General features: G+C 48.7%; 1 protein-coding gene across 3 annotated transcripts in view; it reads left to right on the top strand.

Moving 5' to 3' along the window:
- LOC140426803 (receptor expression-enhancing protein 2-like) overlaps positions 1 to 13,460 on the top strand; it is a 276,647-nt gene extending 263,187 nt beyond the window's left edge. For all 3 annotated transcript variants that reach the window (XM_072512001.1, XM_072512000.1, XM_072512002.1), the window contains one exon: positions 7,499 to 13,460. In XM_072512001.1, coding sequence (XP_072368102.1) covers positions 7,499 to 7,573 — 75 coding nt within the window. In that variant the 3' untranslated portion in view covers positions 7,574 to 13,460. The remainder of the gene's footprint in view (positions 1 to 7,498) is intronic.
- Positions 13,461 to 21,364: the final 7,904 nt, after the last annotated feature.

Here is a 21,364-nt window from a genome sequence, read left to right as displayed (position 1 = left end):
CCAGGAGGGGCTAAAAGAAAAAGTCGACGATCAAGAGAATAAGTCAACATGACAACGAAACTTAAGAATCGTGGGGCTGCTCGAAGGAACGAGGAGAGGAACCCCATGGAGTACATAGCGGCGATGCTCGGGAAACTGGTCGGTGAGGTGGTCTTCGCCAAGCCCCAGGAGGTAGACCATGCTCACAGTTCGTTCAGCAGCTGCCCAAAGCCAGTTGAGGCTCTGAAAGTACCAGAACAGAGAACGGATCCTGAGGTGGGCGAAAGGTGTGAGAGGGTGCAATTGGGAAGGGCACTTCATCTGCTTGTACCAAGGCATTGAGGCAGACCTGGCCAAGCGCTGGGCTGAATTTAACAGTGCTAAATCAACCCTGTCCAGAGGAACGGTGTGGTTTGGCATACATTACCCAACCATGCACCATGGTCGTGCACCAGGGGAAAGAGTACTATTTTGTTGCCCCAGAGGAAGCCAGCAAGTTGCACCCTCTCACACCTTTCGCCCACCTCGGGATCCGCTCTCTGTTTGATACTTGCGGAGCCTCAAGGTTTTTGTCCACCGTGGCTCCCCGACTTTGAGCAGCTGCAAAGGAATGACCTGGGCAAACAGTGAAAGTACACAAGGGCTAGAACGCAGGATGCAAAAGTCGCTACACTAACGAATAAGTTGGTGTATGAAAGGACAGCGAAGAAGGAGGCTGTAGTGCGCCTTCCAGGAGGGAGGGAGTGCCTGGCAGAAGGAAGGAGAAAGACACAAACTCAGCAAAAACAAAGGGCAAAAAGAGGGGAGGCTGGGGTTACAGGGAGGGAAAGGGGAGGGGGAAGGGTAGAGTACTGTTGCAACAGACAACACATAGAGATGGCAAAAAAGCGGAAGCAGTTGGTGGCCATTTTGAATGGCCCGAGAGCAAGGGTAGGCCCAATCGGACAGGGCCGGGCCCACAAGGTGAGTATGGATAACGGGCGGGGAAGAGATCCAAAATCCACGCCCATCTCAAGAGTCTGAGAGTGGATGTAACCTTCCTACAGGAAAGACACCAGAGAGAGAGAGAGAGAGGGACTGGCTGCGGATGAGGAAGGACTGGATGAGACAAACGTTACACTCATGTTTCGACACTCGGTCAGTCAAGGGGGATGGCCACATTAATTAATAGGACAGTCTCAGTTACAGTGACAGGCACAGTGACGGACCGGGGGGAGGCGGGGAGGGTGGTATGTATTGGTCAGTGGGTTGCTGGAAGGGACCCCGGTAGTCTTGGAAAATATATACACCCCAAACTGGGATGATGCAGAGTTTGTCAGGGAAACAATGGCCAAAATCCAAAATCCCGGACTTGGACACCCACCGACTGATCATGGGGGATGACATTAACTGTGTACAGGACCCGACATTAGACCGATCCAACCCCAGGATAGGTAACATGTCAGGCATCGCATGCAAATTGAACGTCCTTATGGAGCGCATGGTGGGGGGTGGGCGAGGGGGGGTGGGGGGGGAGCAGGAGCGGTAGACCCGTGGAGATTTCACCACCTGAGAGGTCTCCTTCTCTCACGTGCATAAGGTTTACTTACAGATAGACTTTTTGTGGTAGGGGAGAGGGTGCTTCCAGGAATAACAAGGGCAGAATACTCCACGATTTTAATCTCCGACCACACGTCACACTACATCAACGTGTGGTTGGAAAAGGGACGGGGCCAATGCCCCCCATGGAGGCTGGATGCAGCTCTTCTCACCGATAAGGAATTCTGCACTAACATATCCCAAGCCATCAACGATTATGTATCCTGCAACCAGAAAGGTGGGGGTCTCACCCTCCACACTCTGGGAGGCATTGAAGGCAGTAATCAGGGGGCAAATTATAGCTTATAGGACCCTTAGCGCCGGGAAGGACAGGGAAGCGAAGCAGTGGCTAATCGATTCCAAACTGGAAGTGGATCGGCGGTACCCCATGGCCCCAACTGTGGAACTGCAGGTGGAAAGGAAAAAGCTGTAGATGGGATTTGACCTGCTCTCCACACAGAAGGCAGTCCACCAGCTCTGCCAGGCATGGGGGTGGTGGGGACCTTCTACAAACACGGAGACAAAGCCAGCCACATGCTGGCTCACCAGTTGAGAAAACAGGCAGCCATGAAAGAGATAGCTCAAGCCAGGGACAGTAACGGTAGAATAGTAGCGAAACCAAATGAGGTTAATAAGGCCTTTTCGAACTTTTACCGAGGACAATACACCTCCGAGCCCCCAGAGGGGTTTCGGGGATGGCACAATTCCTCGACAGACTGGATATACCGGTGGTGGGGGAGGGCAGGAAACAAGGGCTGGAATCACCACTACGACTGGGCGAAATCGTGGAATGCATCAACTCCACACAATCAGGGAAAGCACCAGGACCGGATGGGTTCCCTTTTACAAAAGATTTGCAGCAGCGCTGGCCGCGCACTTGCAGATGTTCAGTGACTCACTGTCAAAGGGGGACCAGCAGCCCACGCTGGCCCAGGTCTTGATCTCATTGATCCCCAAAAGGGACAAAGACCCGACAGAGTGTGGATCATACAGACCCATCTCTCTTTGCAACACTGTTGCAAAAATCCTATTGAAAGCACTGGCGAGGCGCCTGGAGAGCTGCCTGCCAGAAGTGATCGCGGAAGATCAGACCGGGTTTGACAAGGGCAGACAGCTAACAGTGAACATCAGACGCCTGCTGAATGTAATAGTGACCCCACCAGAGGTGATTGTCTCCCTGGACACTGAGAAAGTCTTCGATCGAGTAGAATGGAGGTACCTCATGGTTTGAACGGTTTGGGTTTGGAGCGGGATTCACCACATAGGTGAAGCTCTTCTACAGCGCTCCTGTGGCGAGTGTACAGATAAACAAAACCAGCTCTGAATGCTCCCGCTGCACAGGGGAACAAGGTAGTGGTGTCTGCTTACCCCGCTCCTGTTCACCTGGCAATCGAGCAGCTGGCTAGCGCCCTTAGATGGGTGGGTTGGTAGAAGGGAAAATGGAGAGGGGACAGAGGGCATAGAGTCTCACTCTATTGGATGACCTGCTCCTCTACGTGTCGAACTCCCTAGCCAGTATGTGAAAGATAAACGGACCCCTTAGGGAGTTCGGCCCTTCTCAGGTTACAAACTCAAATTGGGAAAGACTGAAATCTTCTAGATAATCCCCGAGAGGGAGGAACAGAGCTGGAAGGACTGCCATTTAAAGTGACCCAATCCAAGTTCAGGCACCTGGGGATCCAAGTGGCCAATATCTGGAAGAGGCTCCACAAATGAAACCTCTCACGCCTGGTGGAGGAGGTGAATAACGACCTGCAAAGGTGGGACACACTCCCTCTTTCCCGAGCCAGAAGGGTACAGACAGTCAAAATGGAGGAGCTGCTTAGTTTCCTTTTTGTATTCAGATCACTCCCGATCTTCATCGGCAATTCCTTGTTCACCATGGTCGACAAGTTAATCATGACCTTTGTCTGGGGGGGAAGGGTTCTCAGAGTACGTAAGCCTATTATACAGCAAAGGCGGCATGGTCCTACTGAGCCTTCTATTCTACTACTGGGCAACACAGAGGAGGCGGCTAAGGGAGCCAGAGGTAGACTGGGTCCGAATGGAGGAGGCCTCCGGCACGGGGAGGTCTCTCCGAACGCTGGCCACTGTGTTTCTCCCGGTCCCTCCACACACACACACACACTCCAGGAGCAGTGGTGGTAGTCACCTTAAGGACATGGAACCAATTTAGGCACCACTTCGAACTTGGCAAAATGTCCTTGGGGGCCATCTGCACAACCACAGTTTGCACCGCCGAAGATAGATGCCACACTTGAGGTGTGGAGGGAGGACAGAGGGATGTTGACAGCAGGGGACATGTACGTGGGCAACAGGCATCCCTGGGGTAACTTCTAGAGTGGCTCCAACTCCCAAAATGGAACAAGCTTAGATACCTGCAGCTGCATGAGGTTCTCCGCAACGAGACAAAAATGTTCCCTCAGACCCGGACACACATTTCTGGACACAATGATAGGGCCGGACTGGTTAGGGGACAACAAATATGGCGGCATCTACAAGTGACTTATAGAAAAGGTCAGGACCCTACTGGATGCGACCAGATGGAAATGGGGGGAGGAAATGGGCATGGAGATAGGGGAAGGACTGTGGATGGAGGCGCTGCACAGGATCACGCCACCTCCTGCACCGGGCTAAGCCTGATGCAGCTCAAGGTAGTGCACAGAGCACACTTTACCAAGATGTGTATGAGCGGGTGCTTCCCGGAGAACGAGGACAAGAACGAGTGGTGTCAGGGGAGTCCGGCCAACCACACCCACATGTTCTGGTCTGCCTCATACTCAGGGAGTTCTGGATGGCCTTCCTCGAGGCTATGTCCAGGGTGGTGGGGATTGAGATGGAGCCATGCCAATCTCTGGTGGTCTTTGTGGTGTCAGAGCACCCAGAGCTCTGGACTGGGAAGGGGGAGGAGGCTCTGCCCTTTGCCTTACTGATCGCCAGGTGGAGACTTCTGCTAAGGTGGAAGTCAGCAGCGTCACCCAGGGCTTCGGCATCACTCTTAGATTTGGCAGAATTCCTGAGGCTGGATAAAATAAAATTTGAAATAAGAGTGCCTGAGGAGGGATTCCAAGGTACGTGGAACAAATTCACAAATGTCTTCACAGACCTGGGGCGCGATTCTCCAACCCCCCACCGGGTCAGAGAATCGCCGGGGACTGGCGTGAATCCTGCCCCTGCCGTGTCCCAAATCCTCTGCCACCAGAGATTCGGCGGGGGCGGGAATCGCGCCGGTCGGCGGGCCCACCTCCGGCGATTCTCCGGCCCGCGATGGGCCGAAGTCCCGCCGCTGTCAACCCTCGCCCGCCGGCGTGGATTAGACCTCCTTTTGAACGGCGGGACAAGGCGGCGCAGGCAGGCTCCGGGGTCCTGGGGGGGGCGCGGGGCGATCTTGCCCCGGGGAGTGCCCCCACGGTGGCCTGGCCCGCGATCGGGACCCACCGATCCGCGGGCGGGCCTGTGCCGTGGGGGCACTCTTTTTCTTCCGCTTTCGCCATGGTCTTCACTATGGCGGAGGTGGAAGAGACCCCCTCCCCTGCGCATGCGCGAGGATGCCGTGAGCGGCCGCTGACAATCCCGCGCATGCGTCGCCCGGCGAAGTCCTTTCGGCGCCGGCTGGCGTGGCGCCAAAGGCCTTTCCCGCCAGCCGGCGGAGCAGAAACCGTTCCGGCGCAGGCCTATCCCCTCAAAGTGAGGGCTTGGCCCCTAAAGGTGCGGAGAATTCCTCACCTTTGGGGCGGCCCGACGCCGGAGTGATCCGCGCCGTTTTTGGTGCCGGGTAGCGGACATCGCGCCAGTTTGCGGAGAATCCCGCCCCTGTTCACAACCAGCAGCAACCAGGCCGGGGGAGGGGGCAGAAAAGGAGGGGGTCATGGAAGGTCACCTAGAGGGAGGAGAGTTCACGAGGAACAGAGAAAGAACAGGGAGGAGGGTCACCCACAGGAGGGAACACAAACATCTCCCACACGGGGAGAAACTGAGGAAACAGACAGACCCACCCTCCCTCAAAAACTCAAATTTAAGGGGGGAACAGAACCTCCCCCACCAGCCAAACGGAGACAACCGGCGAGCGAGGGCAAGGACCCCAACAATATCTGTATAAATGTGGGTAAAGCTGGGTGCAACAAGTCCCAGTAGGTACTCGTGAAAACACTGTAAAAATGCACACCACTGTAAAAATGTAAATTCGTATTGGAACCTCAGTCACAGTTATGGTGACAGCGAAGGACTCATGTCTTGGTGTTTCTATTTTTGTTAAATATCGTTATCGCTGTTGTTTTGTCATTTATTTATTTTTTCCAATTAGCAATTTAGCGTGACCAATCACCCACCCTGCACATCTTTTGGGATGTGGGGGTGAGACCCATGCAGACACGGGGAGAATGTGCAAACTCCACACGGATCGTGACCCGGGGCTAGGATCGAACCTGGGTCCTCGACCCTGCGGGGCAGCTCTGCTAACCACTGCGTCACTGTGCTGCCATATTGTCACTTATATGCAAAACTCTATATTTCTAACTCCAAATACCGATAAAAACATTTTTTTCAACAGAAACTGAATCAAGATAATTTATCCTGCTTGGGTGGGATGGGGGGGGGGGGGGGGCAGAACCTGTGTGGGACACAGTCTCAGAATAAGAGGTAGGCCATTTAGGACCGAGATGAGGAGGAATTTCTTCAATTAGTTGGGTGAGTCTTTGGAATTCTCTACCATGTGGGCTGTGGAGGCTCAATCATTGAGTATGTTCAAAGCAGAGGTCAATAGACTTCTAGATACCAGTGATATCAAGGCATACGGAGATAGTGCAGGAAGATGACATTGAAGTAGACGATCAGCCACGATCAAATTAAATGGCCGAACAGGGCCTCGAGGCCGAATGACCTATTCCTGCTCCGATGCTCCTATTTTCCTATGTTTCTGCTCCCACCCATTGTCGGAAATGGGGATAGGGCTTCCAGATCTGGGTCGCACCTACCATTTTTAATGGAGCCCGGATTATAATAAAATCCAGCCCTAAAACACTATTTATACCTCCGGTGTAATGCACCTCAAGAATATTTGGTTATTAGTGAAAACAACTTATTCCAGCTTAGTGTGAAACATTTGTGAGGTCACATTTGGAATATTGGAAATCTGGGGATCGTAAAGCAGTGAATGGATCTATTAGATGTGATTCAAAGAAGAGTGAAATGGATGACTCGAGGAAAGGGACTCAATGTAATGCTGAATCTTGGAACAGAAGGTAAAGAGAGAAAAATAATTGAGCGGTAATGGAATGGAGATTTATAACATGCTCAGCCAGGTGGATAAAAGCCTGTTATTTAACTTGGTTTGTGTAGGCCCAGAGCATATGAGAATTAAATTTCCAAACCTGAACCAATTTTGAGAATGATATGAAGTTTTTTTCTGTCCAGTGAAGGAGATATGTAACATAGATAGACTGTCAAGTCAGTTAATGCTGTTGAATTGCACTCTTAAAAAAGACGCTTGCATAACTTGGTTAGGTATCATATTGGTGGACTACATATAAATGTGAGATCAGATATTTACTCACTCCTGATTAACCAGGAGTGATAACCAGTTGTTAACCAGACACTGTTTGATTACTTAACAAACTTGCAATTTTTCAATTTTCTTTTCATGAGTAGGAAAATACAGATGAGCTAACTAGAAATACACAGACACATTTTTCAAAAGTCGGGAACGGCGAAACCTGGAATTGCTAAATAGCATCAACAACTGGTTTATTTTACCCCTGCTGATGACAGTAAGGCAAGGCCAGTGGTTAATGGGAAGGGTGGTAAATCTCTCTCTCTCTGATGGGGCCTGGATGATGCTGGGTGACTCTTCCTTCAGCTGAGGTAATTGTAGTTGGTTCATGTGTGCGTGAGCAACTCGTGAATAGCTCGCCGAATTAGTTGCCTCTTCCTATCTGTTTTTCAGCCACAGTCGAAGAGTGTTAAGCTGCGCACCAAGAAGAAGGCCACAGGCACCGCCAGCAGTACTGAGTCTGCATGAACTGGAAGATGTGGGGACAAAGCCGTGCAGTGTGCAACAAGTCTTTCCATCTGCCTTCAGTACATCACTGATTTGAGTCTCGCTTGAAGCAGGAAACTGCTCGAGCGCAGAGGAGCCACGTTGTGTAAATAGGAGCTAAGGGGCGTGTCTTTAGCAAGTCTAGGGGAATGCAGGTGTCAGCACCGCACAGCAGTATTTAGGGAAGCCAATGAAAAAGACCAGACTAAATAGTCTTGCTCAGTGTTATATAAGCATTTCACCAATAGAAACAAGTGTTCAAGATGAAGTCGCACCAAAATGTCTCCAGGAAAACATTAATCTGCATTTAAGTTTGCACTAATCATTATTTTTTTCCCCCCTGAGGGTTGATCCGTTTTCCTTTGAGCACCCAGTCCTTTTTATGTGGAAAGAAAGCGTGGGTTCCAAATCCATGTTAATTTTAACTTCAACGGATTGACTTTAAAAAAAAACGTTGATTTTAGATAGTTTCACCTGGAAGTGATTGGTAAAACTTCAGATCAGCGGCCATTGCAAGCCATGAACTTCAAGTCCATTTAAATGGCTTTGGTTTTCAGTCCAGTCAAGTCTTGATACAGAAAAATGGTGGTGGTATTTTATGCTTGGACTATGATTATTCAGGAAACTGTAAAAGCTAAAGGTGAGAACGGTAAGTTTTCAAATCTTTGTACCGCAAACTAATGAATCAGTCATTCACTCAAATTATTCAACAAAACACAACACAGAACATCCAAGAAGAATATATTTCATAAACACTTCTGAAATGTAGTGCGATATCTTTAGACTTTGTTTGGTAATCGATTCACAGTATTTGAAAACTGATCATTAAAAGCTATGCAACTGGATTTCATATTTGGATTAGAAATTTCACATTGTAGGAGTGACAAGGAAGACTGTGCTTAATTATCACCCTGCATAAATGGAGAAAATGGGAAAAGATTTGATCCTTTGGAATTTGGTACAATAGGAATGATAGTGAGGGGGTGTGTTGGATTGGAATTATATATATTGACAGCAAACAGGAAGTGCTTTGGTGTTCTATTTGATGAAAGTGAATAGAAAGTGACTTGGAAGTGACTTGGTTTTTTTAAATCAGTAGAATGGGAGTGATAAGAAAGAGTTTGTTTCCTCGGAAAGTGGGGAAAGGTTTCACTGATTATTTGTGGCAATGGTTCGTTCGATTGAAATTCCATGAAGTGGAAGAGTGTTAGAGATTTGGTTAATTGAAGGGAAAAGATTTGCTGCATTGGGATCCTGAGCTAGGATTGGAGCTGCTTATCAGTTTTGTCATGTAAGATCCTGAAATGGAATCCCCTGAGATCCTTCTGCCCTATTTCCAGGTAGCATCTACAGGATCACAGTTCAAGTTGGTGTAATGATATTTTTTGAATTTGACATGTACTATTTTAATAAGGACACGGGGAGTCCACACCAAGTAAATTAAGAACAAAGTTTTATTTACATGAACGACATGTACGCTACCCAGTAGATCCCTCTCTGGCCGGTGCCTTGCTGGCTGACATGATATAGACTGGGTAATTGAGATACCTCGCCCCTAGCGGGAGGCTTGTACTCCGCAAGGAGCACGGGGAAGACAAACTTTCCCACCCTGTAGCTCCCTTGCGGGATATTACAACTATGAACATGATATAATATCTCCTAATTTTTTACTGCAGAGTTAGAGCCAAAACGTTAATACCACACCATTTTCCAAAATCACCCAGCTGTGTTTAGGAGATGGCTGGCAGGTTGCTATAAAGAGTGGTTCAATCAAACAGGATCTAATGATGCCATAAACATTGAGAGTGAAGGAAGACTGATTTATGAATGTTGCCAGAACCTCAAGATGAAATTAATTGACTGCCAGATTTTCTGCTATCCTGATAGTGCATTTATTTATTTTTGACTGATTGCCAGTGGGTTTACAGAGTGACAAACATGGTAGTGATGTAGGAATTGACGTTGCGTGACATTGTGTAACGTTGAATGGATTACCAGGGAAATTGCGACAGCTGATATAGGAGGCTGAACAATGTGCACTGTCCAACTGTAAATACACAGCATAGTAAATTAGAGACTTGACTTATACCACAGGCCAGTGTAGAATTGTAGAATGCATGTTATTTTAATGAGTTATTAAAGTCCTCTTTCTGCAGGTTCTAACAATACATCAAGCTGGACCATATATCTCAGTTTGGTCACGTAGCTAACACAATCAATGACAGTATCGTCAATTTCACTCATTTATCATTAGTAATTGGTCCGCTTTGGTTCATTGCAGTTAAGGGCAAACAACTGGCTTACAAGGAGGAAAAAACAATATGCTAGAGCTCAGTTCTATCCATATTCTGGCAAAATATGTACAAGCCTGAAAGCCCTAGTTTGCTGCTTGAGCCCTAAGGATTGGCTTGTGAAGCTGCTTTTGTGTTGTTTCAGCAGAGCAGATCAACACAGCTTCCGTGTTACATTTCCATCATGCACCATTTCCACTAGTTGTCACCCAGGTGCACTGCTGGAAAACCCAGCAATAGTTCCCAAAACCCACAATATAGTGATCTCCATCTTTCATGGAACAAGTTGAGTTGGCCCCTTTTATATTTAAATTGTAGATACTGTTGTGAGAACCATGTATGTACTTGTATAACGTAAAAGCACCTAGAAACTTTTTCATGATGTAATTTCCACCGACTGATGTGAACTATGACTAATAGGTTTCTAGCTCAGGGGCATATGCCAATGGTTCCTGTGGAAACTGTCTCAGTCTACAAAATATTCCAGGGATGGAAGGGTAGTTGGCCAAAAAACAGAGAAATTCATGTGCCTACCCACATCTATAAGACCAGTTTATAGAGAGACCAGTTTATAGAGAATGTATTTCATGCCCTATCAACTCACTTGCACTCTATATCATAGAATCGTAGAACCACTACAGTTCAAAAGGAGGCCATTTGGCATATTGAGTCTTCACCGACTCTGAAAGAGCACCCAAACCAGGCACCCGCCTTATATCTGCAACCCCATAACCCCACCTAACCCGCACATCCCTGGGCACTAAGGGCAATTTGGCATGGCCAATCCACCTAACCTGCACATTTTTGGACTGTGGGAGGAAATCAGAGCAACGGGGAAACCCATGCAGACATGGGGTGAATGTGCAAACTCCACACAGCCAGTGGCCCAAGGCTGGAATTGAACCCAGGTCTCTGGCACTGTGAGGCATCAGTGCTAACCGCTGTGCCACCCGATAAAGAGAATATTAAAAGAATGGCGGAGTTATTTTACGATAAAGCTATTTTCTTTTTTAAAATAAATTTTGAGTACCCAATTCATTTTTTCCAATTAAGGGGCAATTTAACATGGCCAATCCACCTACCCTGCACATCTTTGGGTTGTGGGGGCAAAACCCACGCAAACACGGGGAGAATGCGCAAACTCCACACAGACAGTGACCCAGAGCCAGGATCGAACCTGGGACCGCGGCGCTGTGAGGCAGCAGTGCTAACCACTGCCCTACCGTGCTGCCCATAAAACCATGACTACTGTATGCATATCTTGTAAATAATCATCATTGCTTAAAGTTTCATGTCAAAATGTTTGACAGACGTATTTTCACATCAAGATTAATTGCATCTAATTTATTTTTCTCTCTGATGGAAAAGGTTTAGTCAGACGCTTTCTTTTTCACAAAAATACTTACTGTAGTGACATGCAAGTTGTTAGGGACACATACTACCTGCGCTCATTTACTAATTACATGCAAAGCATTATATTTTTTTCATGTAAATAGTTACTGTTGTGACATGCAAATTGCTAGGGACACATAGTACGTTGCGCTCATTTAGTAACTGCATACAAAACATTGTATCAGGTTGGTTTATTTGTATTATTAACATTAGTCCAGTGTTTCTCGTGTCACTTAATCCAAGTTATTCATAACAAGACAGTTTTGAGTGTTTTCGCAAAGAGCAAGCATCGATTTGACCCACTTGTAGAGTAGAGCCAAGAAAAATCCATTGGTAGTCACAGTAAACTAATCACATGGATTAATGATTTCAGCCAGTAAAAGAGTAAGGAATCACAATTATCCATAGCAGCAAAGGAGCAATAAAATGAGGCTGTTCCGAGCCAGCAAAGGGGAATTTGGGAAGCAGTGGTTTGGGATTTACTGGGAAGCAGCGGTTTTTGGGTTTAAGTATGTCCAGATTTGGATCCTCTGAGCCACTGTCATCCACAAAGGATCCAATGTGTTGCTAACCTCGGTCTTGCCTTTCAGGCAATATTACCTTAAGCATTCTTCACATTACCCTGCTAGTCTGTGCTGACTACTGCATTCCTCTCAAAGAAAGAAGATGGGCGAACGGTTTCCATTTACTGTAATGTTGATTTAGTTTTCTTTCTGAATGTTTTACAGCATGTTCAGTGGAGCGTGCTGAAAACACCGAGAGGTGTGCCTCACTATTTTTGAGCAGTACACATTGTATGCATTTACAGACTTTGTTGCATTTGCTGAGTTTCATATTGACTGCATAACATCAGAGCTGGATTGAAAAAAAATCAAAGTTACACTTTTTCTTTCCTATCCTTTCTCTCCCCATGTGAAGATCCCTACCTTCAAAATTAATTCCTTTGGCACAAAACAAGGTGACATGGGTCCAGGTCTACGGTAATAATTGTGTTCAGTCTTATTTATGAAACCAGAGATATATATGACAGGTGGGCAAGCACACAACACACTAGAGGAGTACATGGCCATCAGCTTACATAATCATGAGTACACTTTTTATATCAGTGGTTTAGTAATTGTGCTGGCTTCTGTTGTGCTGGTTCTGCCCCATTTCTACTGTTACATGGATTTAGCAACAGCAGGAAATGCCGCATACATGTGAATTGTACATGAGGAGTTCTCCAAAGTCATGTAACTTTAACGCTACTGCACAATCATAATAATCTTTATTAGCATCACAAGTAGGCTTACATTAACACTGCAAGGAAGTTACTGTGAAAATCCCAAGCATGAACCTCTGGCACAAACATTAATGAACAGTCACATTTGATGACTTTGTAGATCCAGCTACAGTCCTTTCCCTGTTCCAGGGAGGGGCCAGTAATATTGAAAGTGCATTAATGATTTGTACAGTTGGGCTCACAGCTCGATCTGTCTCTGTCGACAACTGGTAATTGTCAATCCAACTTAGCAGATACTGGCGTGTACCGGTAATAGCTAACGTTGTTGTATGCTTTTAGCCAGTACATCATCTTCAGAGGAGAATAAAGAAAATTGGGGTGGGGGTGGGGGGGGGGGGTGGAGATTGGAGGTAGACAGGCAGTAATGGCTTCCCACGATGGTTAAGTGAGTTTGTCTGCTGAACAGCTGAGCCATATAGACAAGGAAAGCCCCAGGTTTCATCCCCATTTTGTTATATTGAGTTATCAAGTCATAGCAGGAGAAACAGTGACGGCATTACAGTTGTTGCCTGGGCACCTGGAATAGGGAGGGGAAAATCAACCGGGTTTCCAGCTCCTAATCACTTCAATCCAGGGATGATTCTTGTGAACCTCCTCTGGACCCTTACCAAGGCCAGCACATCCTTCCTTAGATACAGGGCCCAAAACTGCTCACAATATTCCAAATGGGCTCTGACCAGAGCCTTATACAGTCTCAGAAGTACAGCCCTAATCTTGTATTCTAGTCCTTTTGACATGATCCCTACTGTCAAAATTACATCTTTGTATATCGATGGCAAGCAGTCCTGGGCTCTGCTGTCCCAACACTATCAAATTTTATGCATGAGAGGGCACCAAGGCATAGCACTGGATATGGTATTAAAGAGGAGAGCAACTGAATGTTGAAATAAAAAATCCAAAGGAATATTTTGATGGTTTTGAGAATTTTCTACTTTTGCCAACAGTCATGACTGCAGGATAAGTTTTTTAAAAATAAATTTAGTGTACCCAATGCATTTTTTCCAGTAAAGGGGCAATTTTGCGTGGCCAATCCATCTACCCTGCACATCTTTCGGTTGTGGGGGCGAAACCCACGCAAACACGGGGAGAATGTGCAAACTGGACAGTGACCCAGAGCCGGGATCGAACCTGGGACCTCGGCATCATAAGGCAGCAGTGCTAACCACTGCACCACCATGCTGCCCGACTGCAGGATAAGTTGACCTGTGAACCAAAGTGTCCTGAATATTCCCTTTGCACTTCCTCAAATAAGTGGAGCCCAAGGAGTCAGAAGGTGGATACCAAAACCTTTCCGAAGCTTCTTTTCAGTTTTGTCACCAATTCCTTTTCCTCAATTCAAGTGGCTAATATTTGGTATCCGTCACGGGATATCGTAAATTTAGATGTCAGGAAATGAGGTGCATGCAAATAAGACATCCTCTCTGCTCAAGAAATTAACCCATTGCAGACAATCTTTTGGTTGTTGCAATAATTTCTTCAGCCACACCTTTTGGAAAATAATGTAATGATGCATAGGAATTCACACAATATGAATGTTCATTGTTTGGCTGTAACCACCCCTATACCAGCCCATGGGTTATTTAGCCCCATATAGTGCATGGGTTTGACAACCTCCCTTATCTTCTCTCGTGTATTCTGCTAGAGTGGGCCTTATCTCAATGCTGTGTCTATTAGACCATAAGACATAGGAGCAGAATTAGGCCACTCGGCCCATCGAGTCTGCGCCGCCATTCAATCATCCCCAAATTCTCATCCCCATTCTCCTGCCTTCTCTCCATAACCCCTGATCCCCTTATTAATCTATCTCTGTCTTAAAGACACTCAGTGATCTGGCCTCCACAGCCTTCTGCGGCAAAGAGTTCCACAGATTCACCACCATCTGGGTGAAGGAATCCCTCCTCATCTCTGTTTTAAAGGATCGTCCCTTCAGTTTTTAAAAAATATTTTTATTCTCCTTTTTCACATTTTCATCCAAATTTAAACCCACCAACAAACAATCAACAATAACAAATACAATGTCAAACCCCTGGTCAACAATCCACTCCTCCCACCAGCCCCCAGCATTTTAAATACAAACATCAAAGAAAAGGAATCAGGTATCCACCATCCACCCATACATAGTCATCAACAAAATACACAATCCAACCCCCCACCCCTGCCCCCCCATGTTTGATGTCATCCAATTCTTGAAAGTGCATAATGAACAAAGCCCATGAATTGTAGAATCCTTCCCCTCAACTCAAACTTCACCTTCTCAAGTGTTTAAAAACTCCAACCGATCCCCCCACTATGCCAGGGCACAGGGTGGAGAGACTGACCTCCACCCCAACAGGATCCAAAATATATGAAGGTGGTTTGTGCCCCCCCCCCCAACAAAGCTCACAAACATCCTTTACCCCCTCAGTGCTCATCCTCGCCTTTTTGAGGTGCCCCCTACACATCACCTTCAGTTGTATCAGCCCCAACCTCGTGCACAAAATTGAGGCATTCACCCTCCGGAGCACCTCACACCACAACCCCTCCTCCATGCTCTCCCCCCAACTCCTCCTCCCACTTTGTCTTAATCCCCTCCAGCGGTACCTTCTCGGATCGTCCCTTCAGTTTGAGTCTGTATCCTCTGGTTCTAGCTTTTCCTTCTGGTGGAAATACCCTCTCCACGCCGACTCTATCCAGGCCTCTCAGTATCCTGTAAGTTTCAGTAAGATCCCCCTTCATCCTTCTAAATTCCAATGAGTACAGACCTAGAGTCCTCATCTGCTCCTCATATGACATGCTCTTCAATCCAGGGATGATTCTTGTGAACCTCCTCTGGACCCTTACCAAGGCCAGCACATCCTTCCTTAGATACAGGGCCCAAAACTGCTCACAATATTCCAAATGGGCTCTGACCAGAGCCTTATACAGTCTCAGAAGTACAGCCCTAATCTTGTATTCTAGTCCTTTTGACATGAATGCTAACATTGCATTTGCCTTCCTAAATGCCAACTGAACCTACACGTTAACCTTAAGAGAATCTTACTCCCAAGTCCCTTTGTGCTTCTGATTTCCTAAGCATTTCCACATTTAGAAATGAGTCTATGCCTCCATTCCTCTTCCAAAGTGCATAACCTCACATTGTATTCCATCTGCCACTTCTTTGCCCACTCTCCTAGCCTGTCCAAGTCCTTCTGCAGCCTCCCTGCTTCCTCAATACAATCTGTCCCTCTACAAGGCCGGGATTCTCCCCTACCCGGCGAGGCGGGGGCTCTCGGCGGGGTGGAGTGGCGTGAACCACTCCAGCGTTGGGCCGCCCCAAAAGTGCGGATTTCTCCGCACCTTTAGGGGCCAAACCCTCACCTTGAGGGGTTAGGCCCGCGCCGGAGTGGTTGGCGCGCCGCCTGCCGGCGGGAAAGGCCTTTGGCGCCACGGCAGCCGGGCCGAAGGGACTCTGCCGGTCGGCGGGGAAGTCTGCGCATGCGCATCAGCGGCTGCTGACGTCAACCCGCGCATGCGCAGGGGGGGGGTCACTTCCGCGGAGGCTATGGCCGAGGCGGAAGGAAAGGAGTGCCCCCATGGCACAGATCTGCGGGCCAGGCCACCGTGGGGGCCCCCCCACGGGGCCAGATCGCCCCACGCCCACCCCGGGGCCCGCCCGCACCGCAAGTCACGCCGGTAAGGTAGGTGGTTTGATTCACGCCGGCGGGACTGGCATGACAGCAGCAGGACTTCGGCCCATCGCAGGCTGGAGAATCGCCGGGGTGGGGGCCCGCCGACCGGCGATTCTCCGACCCGGCGGGGGGGGTCGGAGAATCCCGCCCCAGATCTTTGTAGCATCTGCAAACTTAGCAACAGTGCCTTCAGATCATTAATGTATATTATGAAAAGTTGTGGTCCCAGCCAACCTGAGACACCCCACTAGTCCCCGGCTGCCATCCTGAAAAAGACCCCTTTATCCACACTCTCTGCCTTCTGCCAGTCAGCCAATCCTCTATCCATGCCAGGATCTTTCCCTCAACACCATGGGCTCTTATTTAACAGTCTCCTATGCGACACCTTGTCAAAGGCCTTCTGAAAATCTAAATAAATCACGTCCACTGGTTCTCCTTTGTCTAACTTCCTTGTTACCTCCTCAAAGATAACAGATTTGTCAGGCATGACCTCTCCTTGACAAAGCCGTGCTGACTCAGTCCTATTTTACCATGCGCTTCCAAGTACACCGCAATCTCATCTTTAATAATGGACTCTAAAATCTTACCAATGTCCGAAGTCAGGCTAACTGGCCTATAATTTCCCGTCTTCTGCCTCCCTCCCTTCTTAAACCGCAGTGTTACATTATCCACTTTCCAGTCCTCTGGGACCCTTCCTCCCACCAGTGATTCCTGAAAGATCACCACCAATGCCTCCACAATCACCTCAGCCAAATCTTTTGGAACCTTGGGGTGTAGTCCATCCAGTCCAGGTAATTTATTCACCTTCAGACCTTTCAGTTTCCCCAGAACCTTCTCCAAACTCACTCACCTGTGCCCCCTCATTCTCCTGGAGCTCTAGTACCTCACTGGTGTCTTCCACCGTGAAGACTGATGCAAAGTAACTATTCAGTTTCTCTGCAATATCTTTGTTTGGTATTATTACTTCTCCGGCCACATTTTGCAGTGATCCAATGTCTATTTGTGCCTCTCTCTTACTCTTCCTATCTTTTATATCACTAGCTAGCTTACACTCACATTTCATCTTCTCTCCCCTTATTGCGTTTTTAGTTGTCCTCTGCTCGCTTTTAAAAGAATTTAGAGTACCCAATTCAATTTTTCCAATTAAGGGGCAATTTTAGCGTGGCCAATCTGCCTAGCTTGCACATTTTTGGGTTGTGGGGGCGAAACCCACGCAAACACGGGGAGAATGTGCAAACTCTACACGGACAGTGACCCAGAGGCGGGATCGAACCTGGGACCTCAGCGCCATGAGGCAGCTGTGATAAACCACTGTGCCACCGTGCTGCCCTCTGCTTGCTTTTAAAGGCTTTCCATTCCTCTGGCTTCCCAACCCTTGCCACTTCGTATGCTTTAATGCTGTCCTTGACTTCCCTCATCAGCCGTGGATGCCTCATCCTCCCTTTAGCATGTTTCCTCCTCGGGATGAATTTCTGTTGTGCCTCCCGAATAACCCCCAAAAACTCCTGCCATTGCATTCCACTGTCTTCCCCGCTAGGCTCCCTTTCCAATCAACTCTGGTCAGCTCCTCCCTCATGTCTTTGTAGTTTCCCTTATTTAATTGTAATAAGTTACATCTGATTGCAGCTTCTCCCTCTCAAACTGCATGGCAAATTCTATCATATTGTGATCACTGCTCCCTAAGGGTTCCTTCACCTTAAGTTCCCTAATCAAGTCTGCCTCATTACAACTTCCGGGTGCGGTGATGACCAGCTGAGTCGCACGTTTCGGCAGCTCCCTGTGAAACGGACTTTTGGGCTCTTGATAGGAGCCCCAACGGCAATTTTGACGGCTAAAAACACTGTGCGGTAAACCAGAAGAGAATCCCCCCTGGATATGGATGAAAAAAGGAGGAGAAAGTGGCCGGATTGCAGTGGATCCTTTAGAACAGCGGCAAGGAAGGCAAGCAAAAACCAAGATGGCGTCGGAAGGTGGCAGTTTAACATGGGGCCCTGAACAACAAGAGTTCTTGAAATGCTGTGTGGAAGAGATAAAAAAGGAAATGAAGAAAGAGCTGTTGGCCCCGATACTACAGGCGATCGAAGGGCTAAAGGAGGAACAAAAGACCCAGGAGCGGGAGCTTTGGGTCGTGAAGGCAAAGGCAGCCGAGAATGAGGACGATATACAGGGCCTGGTGGTGAAGACGGAGACGCAGGAGGCACATCAGAAACGATGTGTGGAAAGGTTGGAGGCACTGGAAAACAACGCAAGGAGGAACAACCTGAGGATTCTTGGTCTTCCTGAAGGTGTGGAGGGAGCGGACGTCGGGGCATATGTGAGCACGATGCTGCACTCGTTAATGGGAGCGGAGGCCCCGGCAGGACCGTTGGAGGTGGAGGGAGCATACCGAGTGATGGCGCGAGGACCGAGAGCAGGAGAAATTCCCAGAGCCATAGTGGTGAGATTCCTCCGTTTTAAGGATAGAGAAATGGTCCTTAGATGGGCGAAGAAAACTCGGAGCAGTAAATGGGAGAACGCGGTGATCCGCGTTTATCAAGACTGGAGTGCGGAGGTGGCGAGAAGGAGGGCGAGCTTTAATCGGGCCAAGGCGGTGCTTCATAAAAAGAAGATAAAATTCGGAATGCTGCAACCGGCAAGACTGTGGGTCACATATCGAGGGAGGCACCACTACTTTGAGACGGCGGATGAAGCGTGGACTTTTATTGTGGAAGAAAAACTGGAATGAGCGGGTTATTAAAAAGAACGTTCGAACAAAGTGGTGGGGCGAATGTGGGGGGCAAAGAGGGGTTTTATGTACTAATCCTGCGATGTGGTAACTTTTCTCTCTCCCACAGGTGGTGATGGGGGGAGGTGGGGAGGTGGAGGAGATGGGGCGTTGGCCATTGGGGGCGGGGCCAAGGGAGAAGCGCGGGCTTGGTTCCCGCGCTATGATAATTATGGCGGGAATAGAGAAGCAGGAAGGAGGGGGCGTCGCACGGTGCGAGCCGAGGTCACGGGGGGAAGCCGAGGTCAGCCAGAGTTTGCTGACTTCTGGGAGCAACATGGGGGGAGTAATTACGCTAGCGGGGGATCTAGCTGGGGGGGTGGGAGGGGGGAATTACTGGGTTGCTGCTGCTGGGGAGAGGGGGGAGCTGGTATGGGAGAGGATGGGCGGGGGGCACCGCCTGGGGGAGATACAGCTGCGTGGGAACTGGGTGAGGAGCTGGAAAAAGGTGATGGCTAATCGACAAGGGGGGGGGTAGGAAGCCCCCCAACTCGGCTGATCACGTGGAACGTGAGAGGGCTGAACGGGCCGATAAAGAGGGCACGGGTACTCGCACACCTTAAGAAACTTAAGGCAGATGTGGTTATGTTACAGGAAATGCACCTGAAACTGATAGACCAGGTTAGGCTGCGCAAAGGATGGGTGGGGCAGGTGTTCCATTCGGGGCTAGATGCGAAAAACAGGGGGGTGGCTATATTAGTGGGGAAGCGGGTAATGTTCGAGGCAAAGACTATAGTGGCGGATAACGGGGGCAGATACGTGATGGTGAGTGGCAAACTACAGGGGGAGACGGTGGTTTTGGTAAACGTATATGCCCCGAACTGGGATGATGCCAATTTTATGAGGCGGATGCTAGGACGCATTCCGGACCTAGAGATGGGAAAGCTGATAATGGGGGGAGATTTTAATACGGTGTTGGAACCAGGGCTGGACAGGTCGAAGTCCAGGACTGGAAGGAGGCCGGCAGCAGCCAAGGTGCTTAAAGATTTTATGGAGCAGATGGGAGGCGTAGACCCGTGGAGATTTAGCAGACCTAGGAGTAAGGAGTTCTCGTTTTTCTCCTATGTCCATAAAGTCTACTCGCGCATAGACTTTTTTGTGCTGGGTAGGGCATTGATCCCGAAGGTGAGGGGAACGGAGTATACGGCTATAGCCATTTCGGATCACGCTCCACACTGGGTGGACTTGGAGATAGGGGAGGAAACAGGAGGGCGCCCACCCTGGAGAATGGACATGGGACTAATGGCAGATGAGGGGGTGTGTCTAAGGGTGAGGGGGTGCATTGAAAAGTACTTGGAACTCAATGATAATGGGGAGGTCCAGGTGGGAGTGGTCTGGGAGGCGTTGAAGGCGGTGGTTAGAGGGGAGCTGATATCAATAAGGGCACATAAAGGGAAGCAGGAGAGTAAGGAACGGGAGCGGTTGCTGCAAGAACTTTTGAGGGTGGACAGACAATATGCGGAAGCACCGGAGGAGGGACTGTACAGGGAAAGGCAAAGGCTACATGTAGAATTTGACTTGCTGACTACAGGCACTGCAGAGGCACAATGGAGGAAGGCACAGGGTGTACAGTACGAATATGGGGAGAAGGCGAGCAGGTTGCTGGCACACCAATTGAGGAAAAGGGGAGCAGCGAGGGAAATAGGGGGAGTGAGGGATGAGGAAGGAGAGATGGAGCGGGGAGCGGAGAGAGTGAATGGAGTGTTCAAGACATTTTATAAAAAATTATATGAAGCTCAACCCCCGGATGGGAGGGAGAGAATGATGGGCTTCTTGGATCGGCTGGAATTTCCCAAGGTGGAAGAGCAGGAAAGGGTGGGACTGGGAGCACAGATCGAGGTAGAAGAAGTGGTGAAAGGAATTAGGAGCATGCAGACGGGAAAGGCCCCGGGACCGGATGGATTCCCAGTCGAATTCTATAGAAAATATGCGGACTTGCTCGCCCCGGTACTGACGAGGACCTTTAATGAGGCAAAGGAAAGGGGACAACTGCCCCCGACTATGTCTGAAGCAACGATATCGCTTCTCTTAAAGAAGGAAAAGGACCCGCTACAATGCGGGTCCTATAGACCTATTTCCCTCCTAAATGTAGATGCCAAGGTCCTGGCCAAGGTAATGGTAATGAGAATAGAGGAATGTGTCCCGGGGGTGGTCCACGAGGACCAAACTGGGTTTGTGAAGGGGAGACAGCTGAACACAAATATACGGAGGCTGTTAGGGGTAATGATGATGGCCCCACCAGAGGGAGAAACGGAGATAGTAGTGGCGATGGATGCCGAGAAAGCATTTGATAGAGTGGAGTGGGATTATTTGTGGGAGGTGTTGAGGAGATTTGGTTTTGGAGAGGGGTATGTTAGATGGGTGCAGCTGTTGTATAGGGCCCCAGTGGCGAGCGTG

The sequence above is a fragment of the Scyliorhinus torazame genome, chromosome 7 (assembly GCF_047496885.1).
Source record: "Scyliorhinus torazame isolate Kashiwa2021f chromosome 7, sScyTor2.1, whole genome shotgun sequence".
In the NCBI taxonomy this organism is placed as follows: Eukaryota; Metazoa; Chordata; class Chondrichthyes; order Carcharhiniformes; family Scyliorhinidae; genus Scyliorhinus; species Scyliorhinus torazame.
Note: the sequence above shows the minus strand (reverse complement) of the source record. Positions and strands in the feature narration are given on the sequence as shown.